This window comes from Perissodus microlepis, chromosome 23 (genome assembly GCF_051167445.1).
Source record: "Perissodus microlepis isolate ML-2025 ecotype Zambia chromosome 23, ASM5116744v1, whole genome shotgun sequence".
Taxonomy (NCBI): Eukaryota; Metazoa; Chordata; class Actinopteri; order Cichliformes; family Cichlidae; genus Perissodus; species Perissodus microlepis.
Window position 1 is genome coordinate 35,688,336 of NC_140482.1, and position 14,351 is coordinate 35,702,686.

The following is a 14,351-nucleotide window of genomic DNA, read 5'->3' on the forward strand; positions in this document are numbered from 1 at the left end:
CCAAATTAGGTTGTGAAAAGCTTTTATAAGACATTGGGTGGAGATATTTCTCAGCCCACAGAGGAAGACGTAATCCATTTAACAAGAGTTACAACGTCAACATTACCAAAAGGGTTTGACGTTCCAACAGTGATACAGAATTGTTCGAGTTTTAGAGGAGAGTGGGCGTATCAGTGATTACTTACTCAAGTAAAACAAGAGTAAAAAGCACTTACTTATTATTCATGTAAAACATGAGTAAAACATGAGTAATAAGTAAAAGTAAACAGAGCAAGAAGGATGTACTACAGCTTGCCATGGTGAGGTGACACACACCCAGCACACTGAGAGAGAGGTACAGCTCTGTGTAATGCCTTGGCCTCCCTGTGACAACCCTCTGCCAGTTCTGCAGTTCTGCTCTGCTGCTGCCAAACACGACCACAACATGGGCCTCTTTGCCTCAGCAGCAGGCGCTCTACTATTACAGCCATGCATGGCTGACCCCAGGTCTACCAGCTGTTCACCAGCAGTATCCATTTGGTGCTATATTCTTTACAACTGACCTCAGACCAGCTGTAAGACAATACTTTACAAGACACTGAGGGGGAAAAATGCATGCCACAATAATGATGACATCAGTCAAGTGATGGCTCTGAATAATTGCTTTTCAACACTTTGGTCTCATTTAAGCACCAGTTATGCACTTTCTTTCTTTCTTGTTTTGTTTGTTGGCCATGTTGTGCATGAAGAAATCTGTAGCCTTTGCATTAAACACATATTTCTTGTGTCAAAAGCACACACTGTTCTGCTCTACTCTTTTCTCTTTTTGCTTTGGAATAAACACAGACACGCACACGCACTTGATGACGCCAGCCTCTGAGGTCATGAACTCACAAGCACTTCTTCGGCCTTTTCTCAGCGTGCATTTTTATGTTGTTCCTGCATTCATGCAGAGTTATTGACAAAAGAAAGTGGGCCAATGGAAGATACTGAGTATAACCTTAAAGGTGAGTCACTGTCTTATTGTGCACCAGCATTGATGAGCAATACCTAAATTGGTGGTGAAATACTATTTGCAGTAAATAAAAGTGACATTATGAAGTCACAGAGAGTTGGGGGATGGCTGCCACGCAGCATTGTGAGGCAACTCAAGCAAGTAAATATCAGATTTTCCAATTATAGGGACAGACGGGTTTCAGCTTATGTGGGCTGGCATTGAGATCAGCTATAATTCATGTAGCAGGACTGCAGTTTAAGGCAATTCATATCAAAATCAATAAACTAATTCTTGGTTAAACTACTCATTATCAGTGTCATTCACTATTATTATATATTACATGAATTGCTCCTGACTTGTACTTATATAGCACCTTTATACTGTAACCAAGCGGCCACTACTACAAGCCTCATACTCCCATAGATGTCTTGGAAGTAATTTGGGGTTCAGCATCTTGTACACTTAAGTACATGGAGTGGAGGGCCAGGGATCGAACCACCAATCTTCTGATTAGTAGATAATCTGTTCTACCCCCTGAGACGAGTCTTCCTCTAAATGTATTTTCACTGACAAATTAACACTTCAACAGCTTCTTTTCTCATGGCTGGCCTCTCTGAAATGCACATGGTGACCAAAATCTTTACATAATTTTAGTTTATAGTCTAGTGAATGTCCAGTTCTGGGATACATCAGGAAATAATGGAACAGCTGACTCACATAGTTGCCTATGATGGATGCAGGAGAAATTGGCAGGTGTAAGAACTTTAGGATGGCCAGATGACTCAGTCTGGGCAGATCCTAAATGGCAAGCCTTGTGAATTGCCAATTACAAATAAAAAAAAACATCAAATCCATCTGTCAGGGAAAACATACCAAACCCCAAAAGTGTGTTCATATGAGCTGTTTTTTTATTGAAAAGCACATGTAATAAAGCAAAGTACATATAGCAGAAAAAACACAATTACTGCTATTTATTTTGTACAAAATAGGACAAGACAATACAAAAATACTATGAATTTTAATACAAGTAGGGGGTGTATTTTTTAGCATATTACAAATGTAACTATTACAATCTACAATAGTTTATTTATCTAAATACAAAAATCTGTCAATCGATGCTTTTAAGCAGCATTTTGTAAAGAACACAGGTCTGTATAGTGGATATATCTAAACATGTTAAGAAACAATATCTTACAGGGTTAATTTTAGTGATCTATACATTATTTATATATTTATAAAAAAGAGAGAGTAAAATGATAGGACGGACTATACAATGAGAAAGATGTGCAACATGGCGGAGTGTGTTGTTGGAGGATATCTGAGTTGGCTGTAAATAAAAAGGACTTCTGTATGCTGTACTGTACAACTGTTAGTGATTACACAGGACAGGCTATAAACATACAAGGTTAAAGATGCTTCTTAGCAGAGAATAAAAATATTAGATCCACAGTTTTTATAACTCACCTGCTCTCAGACATACAGTGGAACACATTCACGCTTGTCATTTGACACAGTTTATCAAGAGGGGGCTCCTTTTCACAGGGCACATTCAAACGAACACACGCAATCACACTGACAACAAGCACGAGCATACCAAGATAAGAATGCACACGCACATGCAAACACTCGCACACACACTTTGAGAGACAGACATCCACTGCCAATGAGTGATTGAGTGGGTGAGAGCCCCTCCCTGCCAGCGGAAAGAGCCCAAATCATCCCAAAATAATGTGCCAGCTTTGCTGTAAATCACCCTCTGTGCATGGTAACAGACCACACCCTTTCATTCCACCCACCTATCACCTTCTGGTTTAGGAAGCTACAGAGAATAGCCCCATCACCAAGAAGTGGTGGCACAGCCACGCCTTTTGTACAGGCAGGCAGATGCTGTGAGGTCTGCCCCCATCCTTCCATAGAATTTAACCCCCTTTACTTCATCTAACTCTCAAAAATGCAACATCCCGGGCTTGGGCCACTCTGAAATCCACTAAAAAAAAGCTTGATGTGCTGATCTGGAGACAGAGGTCAATGAGGTCAGAGGGCCTGACTTTCCAGGGCCTAAGATTTGAAATAAAAGGACTCCTCTGTAGTCTGTTATAAAGGCCTACTAAGATCAGTGTGTGATGCTTACAGTGGACTGTAGATACAGAGTTTCTATTATGAAAACTATGTTTCCCCCACATATGAAGTCTAGTATGAAACTACCAACCTGGGTTTGTTTTGCTTCTCGGAGTCAATATTTCTGTCTCATTATGTCAGCATGATCAAGATCTTTTCAGACAGACATCTCAGGCAGCAAGTGGTGATAATGGACAATGGAGTTAAAACAGTGCTATAAGTTATATTTTTCTATATTGTTATCATTTCTACGCTGCTAATTATTGCAGTAATTTCCTTCCCTTAGGTAAGGAAGTTGTTTTCCTTTGCTGTTCCAAGGCCACAGAGTTTGGGGAGGAAGCTTCACTGGAAATCCCTCTCTCCCTAGGCAGGGGGTTTGTCTTTTTTTTTTTCCACCCTTAGCTCTGTCTGTCAAGTTATCATCTTCTTAATTAATTTTGTCTTTCAGCTTCCAATTCTTTTTTTTTGTGCTCAAAAGGATGGGCTCAAATGCTGATTAGTAGTTATAGTAAATAATAAGTCTGGATAGTGAGAGTGGACTCTGAAGTGCAAATCTCAAATCTGACACCCTAGTCCACAAAGTGCCTCCAGCTGGGGCACTGCAAAAGGGCGGAGGATGCCATTCAACAAGCAGCAATTGTCTCTTGTCGCTACATTCTACTGTCCGATGGGAGGTGAGCAGTGCTGCGATTGGCTCCTCAGTCACAAGACGATGTGGGCTCTCTCACACCATGTTGTGGTGGTTGTTTCTCTCAATGATGTCAGATGAAGGGAGCAGCTCCTTCTTAATCGGGGAGGGCGGGGGTGTGGCCGGCTTCACCCTTGGCTTGAACAGGTCTGACACATAGAACACCTGGTGGACACAAAGTGAGATAAGATGTGAAAAGAGAACTAAATAAAGATTGGATTGTGTGCAAAAAAAAGTTTCGCAGTGCTGGTTTAATGCAAATGGCACACAGTGAAGGACAGCCAAGTTACTGTTTTAATTTACACATACCGTGTTTAACTTATCTCATTTGATTTGACTATGCTTTAGTCAGTCTTACAGAGGCATTTCAAGGATGTCTGATTCCAAGCTATGTGTGAAGTTTTACATTTTATTGTAAAGCAGAGAAGTCAGCCCTCTATTGGTCGGATTAAGTTGTAGAATAGTTTCTAAAAGTGTAGATTCTGGTACAGGACCTGAGCCTGAAATATGGGAATGAATAAACGGTCTGGCTTGTAGATATCTGAAAAAGTGTGATGCTGGTAGACTGTATTTATTACAAAGCTGTTCAAATGATGCTAGTTTGGCTGACTATAAAAAGGTCCTTAAAGCAAGTTATTCCACTTTTGTGACACTCCATAAATATATTATCCTGATAGAAGGTTTAAAGACATGGACACAAACAGGCTAAGAGGGGAAAAGTCATGGAGATGTGGAGATGGGTGACTTTAAAGTGGCAGTTGAAGGGGTGAAATTAATGAAAAGGCTGTTAAAATTCCCGCGAGCAGTTCATTCCTACATCTACTCTGATCGCATGCTGACCGGAAGCTGGATATAAATATAAATGTTTATTCTGGTCATAAACAATTGCTTCAGTGGGGACTAATTACTTCTAGTTCTAGTTCTGTGACAAGTGGCATCATCCCAAGTAGAAAAATAAAGCATATCAATCCCCGCACACAACCATGCTACTGTCAAACAACCAGCCACAGGGTAAAAGACAGATTTTTACCAAAAAAAGTACCTGTAGCTTTTCAAAACTTTACAAGGAAAAATTGCTTTTATAACCCACTAGCTTAAAAATTTTAAGTCCTAAAGTTGTGTACCACTAGCGCTGAGACATTTGAGTGACAGGTAGGGTGCTAACCAGATCCCTAGCTGTCTTTAGGCTTTATCACAGCTAATTCAAGCCTCCAAACTGAACCTCTTGACTGTGTTTGTTATTCTGGTGCTTTCTATTTTCATTTGAGTTCAAAGCTCCAGTTTTGGAGACTGAAATTCTAGTATTTAGTTTGCATGTAACTTAGCATGAATTAGCAGGTATCTATGTCTGTGCAGTGCACACATACAGTCTATGTATGCACCTTAGAACTACATCCTTTCATTCTTGAAATCAAGTCTTCAAAATAGGTGTTCTCAAACCAGTGACTACATACAACCTATGCTCTATACAAGAATATGAACATGCACATGTATTTTCTTATGGGCGGGATGTTCTTGAGAAATGTTAAAGCGAATTTTGCATTATATCTTGATGTCGGGCAGCACGGTGGCACGGTGGTTAGCACTGTTGCCGCACAGCAAGAAGGTCCTAAGTTCAATTCCACCATCAGGCCGGGGTCTTTCTGTGTGGAGTTTGCATGTTCTTCCCGTGTCTGCATGGGTTCCCTCCGGGTACTCCGGCTTCCTCCCACCGTCCAAAGACATGCAGCTTGTGGGGATAGGTTAATTGGAAAATCCAAATTGCCACTAGGTGTGAATGTGAGTGTGAATGGTTGTCTGTCCCTGTGTGTTGGCCCTGCGACAGACTGGCGACCTGTCTAGGGTGTACCCTGCCTCTCGCCCTATGACAGCTGGGATTGGCTCCAGCACCCCCCGCGACCCTGAAAAGGATAAGCGGTGATGGATGGATGGATCTTGATGTCCCAATGAGAAGTCAGGGGTATCTGCAGAATGCAATGTGGGCATCGGCTAGAAGATGATCTGCTCCTAAACCCAGGTTTTTTCTTTTTTGTTGGATGAGGAATGTCCTTTGTGGTTAAAAAGCATCTGTAATCTTGATACTTTTTAGTGACAAGGAACTCCTTTCTGCATTTCCTCCACCATGTTCAGTCCCAGACTGGCAACACTGAGTAATCTGACTGAAGGAAGTGATCTTAGTATTGCTCACCCTAATATAGGAGGGATTTAAAAAAAAAAAAAAAAACTAATTTGGTGGTGAATAAAGGAAAAGAGAAAAAAAAATAAGAAAAAAAGCTCTTCATAAGATAACAATGACATCATATGCCAAACAGGAAAATGGGGCAAGAGTGGACAGGAAGTGGGCCCATGGAAACTCTAGCCCACTGTATCAGTGGATTACCGTTTCCACTTACACGGAGCAGAGGTCACTCATGAGCAAAACTGGCTTCAGCTGTGGACTAACACACACAAATACATGAAAGCACACACACATAATTGGCAGGTACAGCAGCTTTTCCTTCCATGATGCCAGTCCGGGCCGAGTGAAGGGCCTGTGCCATGGAGTCCAGGGGGGAGAAGCTCCCATCAACACTAAACTATGCAAAAGGGAACCTTTACTGTGAACCAGCTCTACAAGGAAATAAAATGAATATTTCCCTCAGGGGTTTTACATGGATTGGAAATGATGCTGTCATATGGAAATTGTCTCAAGGGACAAACAGTAGCCAGTTTAGTGTTCATCTGGGTTTTCTGCCCAAAATACTTGACATGCAGTCACTGATCTATTTATAAAACAAAAAGTGTCCCAGTCTCTGCTATTTAACCTTTGATAGAAGGGCAATATGTAGAATGACACCTTCATAACAGATGGGTGCTTTCATGGACTTTAAATGGCCCTTTGTGTATACAACAGTTGGTTTGAGCACTGTGTCTTAAATATTATAAATGCTATGACTCATAGAGTGTTAATGGATATGCGGCCATACCGCTGAGGTGACTCAGAGATATGGGAAACTTTCCATACTTATCATGGGGATTTCTCATGGCCAGCTACATCAGGCCCTGTTGCTACATGATTCAAGCTTTAACCAATCACTCTTGACCTACCCTGTTGGAAGGCTTATCATGACCACACCACTTCCTTTGCATGATATACGCTAATGCACCCGTGCAAAGCATCTAGCCCCATTGTGCTGTATAGTGCATACACAGCAGTTTGGTGTTTTTTGGTGACAACTGCATAAAAAAAAAAAAACTTTTGTACTTTTAATCGCATATCTTTACACACAGTTAAAAGCAGAGTCACACAGGAAGTTAGCTAAGTCAGTGTCTAAAAAAAACCTATTACTTAGAAGAACCTGTCATATATAAAATGTTTTTTATTAGTTTGCATGCACATGAAATCAACTTTAATTATATTATAACCACACATTTTCCATTTACACCAGAAGAGTTCAGAGGAGCAGCTACAGCTATTATCCAACTGCATAATTCTAAGAATGTTATCAGTCAATGGCATCGTCTCACACTTCAAGCGCGTATCTTACTGTAAATATCCCTGAACAGATAAAAATTACAGTGTAGGCTATCTGGTGGCACAAATAGAATTCCAAATTTACATGTAGGTTATATCTGTTTACTTCCTGTTTCTATATGAGTTCATCGGGACCACACAAAGACTGCTTCGCTCTCTGAGCGCCTTGGTTTGTTTTTTCGGGGGGAGTTTTATGCCTGACCTGACGCCTTTTCGCAAATGACAACGAACTTAGAAAAATAAATAAACACTGCCCCCTTCTTCCTTCCTCATCACAGCTGGTTCTTGTTGGATTCAGTCGCCTTGACCTGTATTACAACTCATATTGAAAACTGGGTCACTGTGTCTTATAGTAAGTACCAGGTGAGACAGTAATACTTCCTGTTGTGGTATTTTTAAAAACTGTGGGTGTATTTAACTCAGAGACTTTATCTGTGTGGACAGACAACAGGGTTTAAAGCAGCACTTTACTTACAGTAAAGCACAAAGTAAAGTCTACAAAGCCACAGTATAACACATCACTACATCTGAATGTGTCCATAAACATTTGAATTGTTCATTTACCGGCAATCAGTGGGGGTGTACAGCGATGAAAGAATTAACTGTAGCCCGTAACAATAACGTCCTGGCACAACACACATCTTTGCAGTGAGTCAGCTAAATTTATTTGGAAAGGAAGATGCTGTTTCACAGTATAACTTAGAACATCCGTCCATGACTGCGCACTTGAGACTAGCAAGAAAATCCACTAATTCTTCTCATTTTTTCTTCACTTCATCAAGTCAGACTTTTGCGTATCATGAAGTGACTGGAAAATCACATTTTCATGTTGAAAGGTTCAGACTGGATTAATGGACTGCATACCATGAAACTCCTAAATTCTTTTACCTTCTTCATCATGATTATTCTTCATTTTACATTTACAAAAAATGATTAAACTTGTGTAGTTTCTAACTTAGAATCTAAAGATCTTAAAACTTTCTGCCGGCATCTGAAAGCCACACAGGCTTTACATCTTCTCTGTCCTGCCTCCACTCATCTCCTATCAGGCTCTTTCTGCTCCACTGCTTACTGAGAGGCAGAAAGCGCTGAAGTAAAGTACTCACAGATGTGTGTTTCTACTAAAACCTGGCAAATCAGAAGAGGCGTCACGGATTGTAAAAGTAACCTCACTGCCTTAATCGGCAGGGGTTTGACTGTGTGTGTGTGTGTGTGTGTACATTATATGTGTTGTAAGTATATGGACATGAATAATGTGTCTGTACGTCTGGATTAAGCTGTCTCTCTTCATGCAAAAGCAGAAAGTTTGTGGGATAGTTGAGTTGGATTAAACCCATGCTCATCCCAAGCCAAGATGTCAGACAAGGCTCTTCTCTAGTCACTTTCCTCCCTTCACTCCTCCCCCAAATTTGCTAATTCAGAGTTCAATGCGTATATTTCTAAATAACATAATTTCTTTACTTGTCAAGGCTGATGTCGTCAGAAGGCTGCTCCCAGCTGGAGGAGAACTGGTTTCGCCAGGCCATTACAGTTATTGTTTTACTTGCTGGTTTCTGCTCATGAATTCTAATCCAGGTATTGAAGGACTGTGTGTTATTCTCTGTGTGTGTTTGTGTGAGTGTCTTTGTACATTTTTGCTCTGCCAAGGTCTGCTAGGCGCCACTACTGAGGTCTTGCTCAATTTTATGAATCTAACTTTCCACTTTGATGATTTGGATCCTGTCGAAAGGTAAGTGTGTGCGTGCGCGTGTGTGTTCACGTCCGTATTTTTGCCACAGGCAGCAGAGTTTAGCTGAGTCCTGCTGTGCTGATAGAACCAGAGCCACCAAATAAAAAACCCAAATAATTAACAGCCTCATTCCTGTTTCAAAGGCTAATCCTCTCTCTCCTCCCCACTCACTCTTTTTCTTTTTACACCCCCCCCCCCCCCCCCCTTTTTTTTCTTCTTGACCCAAATTCAATTTTCCTTGGCTCCATCTAGCTTAGTGTAATGACGAGGGTTATGAAAATCATCTGGCAACTCCTGTGACAATATGTCACTAAAGTAGCAAGAATGGCTGTAGAGTATGGAATCCCACCAAGAGGCAAAGATTCACTCCAACACACACACTCACGAACACACTTCTTAACTAGGGCTTGGCTCCAAGCAATGTGTTATTCATTAAAGGGAATCAGATTGTCCTCACTTCATTGCCTGCTCCGTTTCTCCTTTTACCAAAAGCAGAGAGAAGAAAAAGTGGAATAAGGAAGATAAGTTGAGGCAAACTTTATTTGAAGACTGCTTTGGTTGTAGGATCCACAATGGTCAGTTATAGAAAAGGTGTAAATGTCAGACACTCTTCCTGTTTCTAATTATGTTGCATTTCTCGTATGTCTCAAATCGTTTGAATGTATTGTGTTGTGTTGCGTGAACTCACTATGCAGTAGGCCACCAGGGCTCCCTGCACAAATCCTGCCAGGACATCGGTCGGGTGGTGCTTATGGTCGGACACGCGTGATAGGCCAGTGTAGAAAGCCATCATCAGCAAAGTGAACTGGAGCAATGGGCGGAGGAGACGAGCGCCACGCCATGTAAACCTGGACTGTATGTAGAACTGGAAACAAGGAGGAGAGAAGAGAAGAACCAAATTTAATATGCAAAACTGTGCACATGCTCTGACATAAATTCCCTTCGACAAACAGAAAATGTTCTGTGTATTTGGTGTAAAACATATAACCTAAATTATCAGAAGGAAGTAATAAACCCTCACACACACCTGACTAGTTTTCATAAAAGACACTAAACGCTGCCTTTATAACCCTGCACCTGTGGTGTCTGTGTGTGTATATTATTACTGTCTGAGAGGTCTAGACTGACTCAAAGTGGGCAGGCGCTTGCCAGATCCGTAGAGAAATGCATACTGTCTTCTGAAACACACACACTTGACTGCATGGGACCCGGACATGACTGATTCATGGTTCAAGATCCCAGCTGTAAAAACAATACAACCACAGTATGCCACTGAACACACACACACACACACACACAAATACACACACACACACGCATATATATACATACCATGCCATGCATGCTTCAACACTTGGGATGAACTCTTTACCCTCTTATAGTGCAAACAGAAGACAAAACGGATGCACCCCCTCACACTCCGCCTGCAGCCCATTTTCTGGGTCATGATGAAGACAGGGGAGAACCAAAACAGGAAAAACTAAATCCAAGGCCACTTTCAGTCACTTGCACAAGAGCAAAGTCATACACGCTCTTGCTCTTTTTTTATCCACTTAACATGCACAGCGGTGAGGTCAGCCCAGGTTCCTCAGACATCCTGTGTTTCTCCACCACTCATACCCCTGACTTCCTGTCTCTCACAACCAGAGACAGAGGGCCTGGGAGGGCCAGCCTCAGCCAAGGTCTACCCAGCCTAGACCTCCGTACTTGTGTCCTATAATCAGTCAGTCTAACAATTCCTGCAGACAAGCACAGTGCCGGCCTGCAACCCCCAACCACTAGCCCTGGTAGGTGTGGACATAAAGCTCTCTCACATTTCCTCTACGACACCCTATCATTGTTCTTATCCTTACGATAGCTGAGGAAACGATCCCTCCCATCCCTTCTGTTCTTGTTCTCCTCCTCGCTGGCAGGGATGTTTAGACTTCAGGCTTCCTATACAATGGTTGTCAGGTAGTGAGTTAGAACTACTGATAAGAGCTTTTGTCTGACGTAATGCACCTATGAATGAAACCTAGCCAAAAAAAAAAAAAACTTTGCACAGCCTGTGAACCTTTTCAGTTTAACAAAGTTTTAATGAAGGATGTGGGAACAATAATGAAAACTTGAACTTAGTCAAAACATGAGATACTAAAACCTACCAGTCAGTGTGCCCATATCTAATTCGAAGACACTGAGGTAACCCAAATAAGCCAGTCCAAGCCTGGTTCAACACACCAAGTCACACAAAAGCAAGTGAGAGCGTTCATGATCATCTAAAATAAAGTTCAGTGTCTCCTCTTTAAATCCAACATGACCTCTGTCTTTTTAACCGAGTCTTGTTCCCAGAATTTGTCTTGACTAGTTAGATATGAGGAAAATACCAACAAAACACAACAAAAGGAATACATTCCCATGACAGATGGAGCCAAAAGCGACACAAAGTCTGGTGGTTTAGAATCTTACTGGATTCTAAAGGAATCCAGTAAGATCTTCTCGCCTTGTCCCTCTTGCACCAATTCAGAGTGAATGTTAAATAAAAAAAAACATGAACAAACACAACAAAGTGAGAAAGAATTAGAAAGCAAGGTCTCGCTTTACATGCCTGCCCCATTCTCCTCTTTTCTTTTGGGTCACACCATGCTGTGGCACATTAACATAGCTGTGGTTAGAGCCATTTTTAACTTGAATACAAATATTGTCTTTTATTTAACCACCAACATGCATTCTGGCCCAGAAACAGTGAGATATTGTATAGTCACAACTAACTCACGGAAATACTTCGTTTTCTCATTCTGAGAATATGCAGATGTTGCGTGTGCATTAGCCAAAACAAAAGATAGTTCAGTGGCACACACAAATGCACGCATATGCTTGTTTTCTGTGGCTGTGGTGACGCTGAACAGCATGCCATGTGGTCTGCGCCAGTTATGGGTGTGCTGTCTCTGAAGCCTATGATGCTGTTAAGACACAGCTCAAACCACATAAGTCAGAGATGCAGCACTGAGGCATGCATGTCAGGAAATTAAGTGCTTCAACTTCACAAAATGCCAATTAGCAGATGAATTGAGGTTGTGAGAAAGAGGACGAGGTGGCAGCCCCAATGTGGAAATGACACTTTCAAAGTGGAAAGCGATGAGTGAGCGAAAGCATCAAAGAAAAGAAATATGTATGCCACTAGGCAGCCTTGATAACCTATTTTCACTAGAACGGTTGTGCAAAAAGCAACATTTGCATATGAAGCTGTTCCATCTTCTATTTATATTCTATTCATTTAATTGTTTTAAGTATTGAGTATTAATCCCTGACATTAATTCTTACTAGCTACCACGTGTCCTCAACTGTCAAACTTCCATCTTCATATTCCTTTGGTTTTAATTTAGAGTTTGGCTGTTAGTGACGTCTACAAGAATGCATATTTAGACAGACTTCAAGAGGGGACTTCTTTGAGTGGAAATGTGATGTCACATGACTGGGACAAACGGAAAGGCAGCAGTTTCCTTTTACCACTGCGTGGGCCTACCCTGTGGTCTTTGTTTCAGGACAGTTTTGTATTCAAAAACATCAACTACAAGCTGTTCTGCCTCTTTTCAACTCCACTCATATTTGGACTGATGCTGGCAGTCCAGAGTTTACCACAGCTGGAACATTGGTCTTTGACTAGTGTGTCACTGTGTGGTCTGGATGCAGCACATCTCCATTCCCTTCCTACTTTCCCCCTGCGTTTTATGCAGTTCTTTTCCTTCGTCTGACCAGAGTGCAGCTGTAGGTTCACCCAGAGGCTGGGAAATACCCACAGCAACATCTCACTGCGCTGCACTGCAATCCACTATAATACACGGGATATTCAAGTGTCTTCACTCTGAGAACCAAGACCACCTGGTAACCAGGCCAGCCAAACCCAAAACACTGACTCTATTCTTAAATCCCTGTAGCATACAAGGGAGATTAAAATTTGTGGTCTGTAAACAAAGGAAGAAGGGGAGATGATTGGGATGTGTGTTTGTGTGTGTGTGTAGCTTGAAATGCCTCTGGGGTGCTAAACCCTACCAGACACCCACAACAGGTGGACTGAGAGAAAGATGTGGAAAGGGATGAGTGAGAACAGGAAGTATGCATGCAACTGTTTTGAAGAAAACAGGTGGAGTGCGTCCATCCTTCTCCCCAAGGAATTAAAAAAAGAGTATAAAAATGAGTGAGGAGATGAAGAAGAGGAGGTGGAGCAGTGGATCAGAACAATGTTTTGCTCTTTCTTCAAGCAGTAAATCCCCTAATCAGAGCCCAGCCTTGTTTCCATAACTCCATCTATGTGTAAATCATTGTTTCTCTGATTGTCAGCATATGTGTGCCTGCATGAATGTTAGAATTTGAGAGCTTGATGGTTACTTACACACAGGTAGAGCATGGTGAATAACGAAAACGAGGCATGTCCTGAGAAGAAGGATTTCCTGTGGAGAGAAACCGTAACTTTTAAACTCTGAAGTAGTACATTAATAAACATATTATATTCTGTTCATACTGTGTGTGCATCGTTGTTTACACAAACCTAGCTTCCTGTACTTCACTCTCTTCCCCAGTGCAGGTATAGTTGGTGATGTACCCCAATGAACAGTTAATAGTGGAGAAATTTGGTCTGCAAACATCTAAGAAGTGGGGTCTCATCCGACCTACAGACACCTTGGCAATGTCTGTGAATGACTGGCTGATGGCGCAGCCAAAGAGAAACACACCTATCTGCAAGATGACACACAACAGTGATTAGATAAAGCAGATGACTGTAACTGATTGTTAGATAAGAACTGTCTCCATTACTGTTGCTATGGTTTTAAGACTTCTAGACTTACACAGCACAAGTACCTAAAACGATAATGCTGGCAGATTTATCGTACACAGGATATGAGTTTTTAAAAAGTAGCATGCTATTCTAAGACCAAAAATTTTGTGGCTGATGTAAACGTTGTGTCGCTAACACATTTTAACAGCTGTTACTAATTATGTCTTCTGAGTAATTCACTACACTCAGTACTGTTTTTGACTTCCTCAAGAGGCTGGTCCAGAGACCACAGAAAGGTCTCATATCACTTCAGTTATATTGCACTGAAGGTTTATAATATTTTTTTGTGTTGATGCAAAAAACATGTTTCCTATCCCACTTTTGAGATAACGTTTTAGTTCCTTCAAAACATTCAATAGCTGTTATTAGAATTTACAGTTGACTACGTGCCTTACATAAAAATTACATACATACCATGTTAGGTTTGGCAATAAAATTGAGATGTTTAAAAAAATGCTTTACTATGAAAGAAATTATTAGAACACGTATGATGCCAGTCAGATGCAGAGCTGA

General features: G+C 41.3%; 1 protein-coding gene across 2 annotated transcripts in view; it reads right to left on the minus strand.

Moving 5' to 3' along the window:
- Positions 1-1,861: 1,861 nt before the first annotated feature.
- The window catches only part of plpp3 (phospholipid phosphatase 3), a 28,604-nt gene continuing 16,114 nt past the window's right edge, over positions 1,862-14,351 (minus strand). For both annotated transcript variants that reach the window (XM_084921048.1, XM_084921047.1), the window contains exons 4-7: positions 13,551-13,738; positions 13,395-13,452; positions 9,714-9,890; positions 1,862-3,947 (exon numbers count right to left, since the gene is read on the minus strand). In XM_084921048.1, coding sequence (XP_084777174.1) covers positions 3,819-3,947; positions 9,714-9,890; positions 13,395-13,452; positions 13,551-13,738 — 552 coding nt within the window. In that variant the 3' untranslated portion in view covers positions 1,862-3,818. The remainder of the gene's footprint in view (positions 3,948-9,713; positions 9,891-13,394; positions 13,453-13,550; positions 13,739-14,351) is intronic.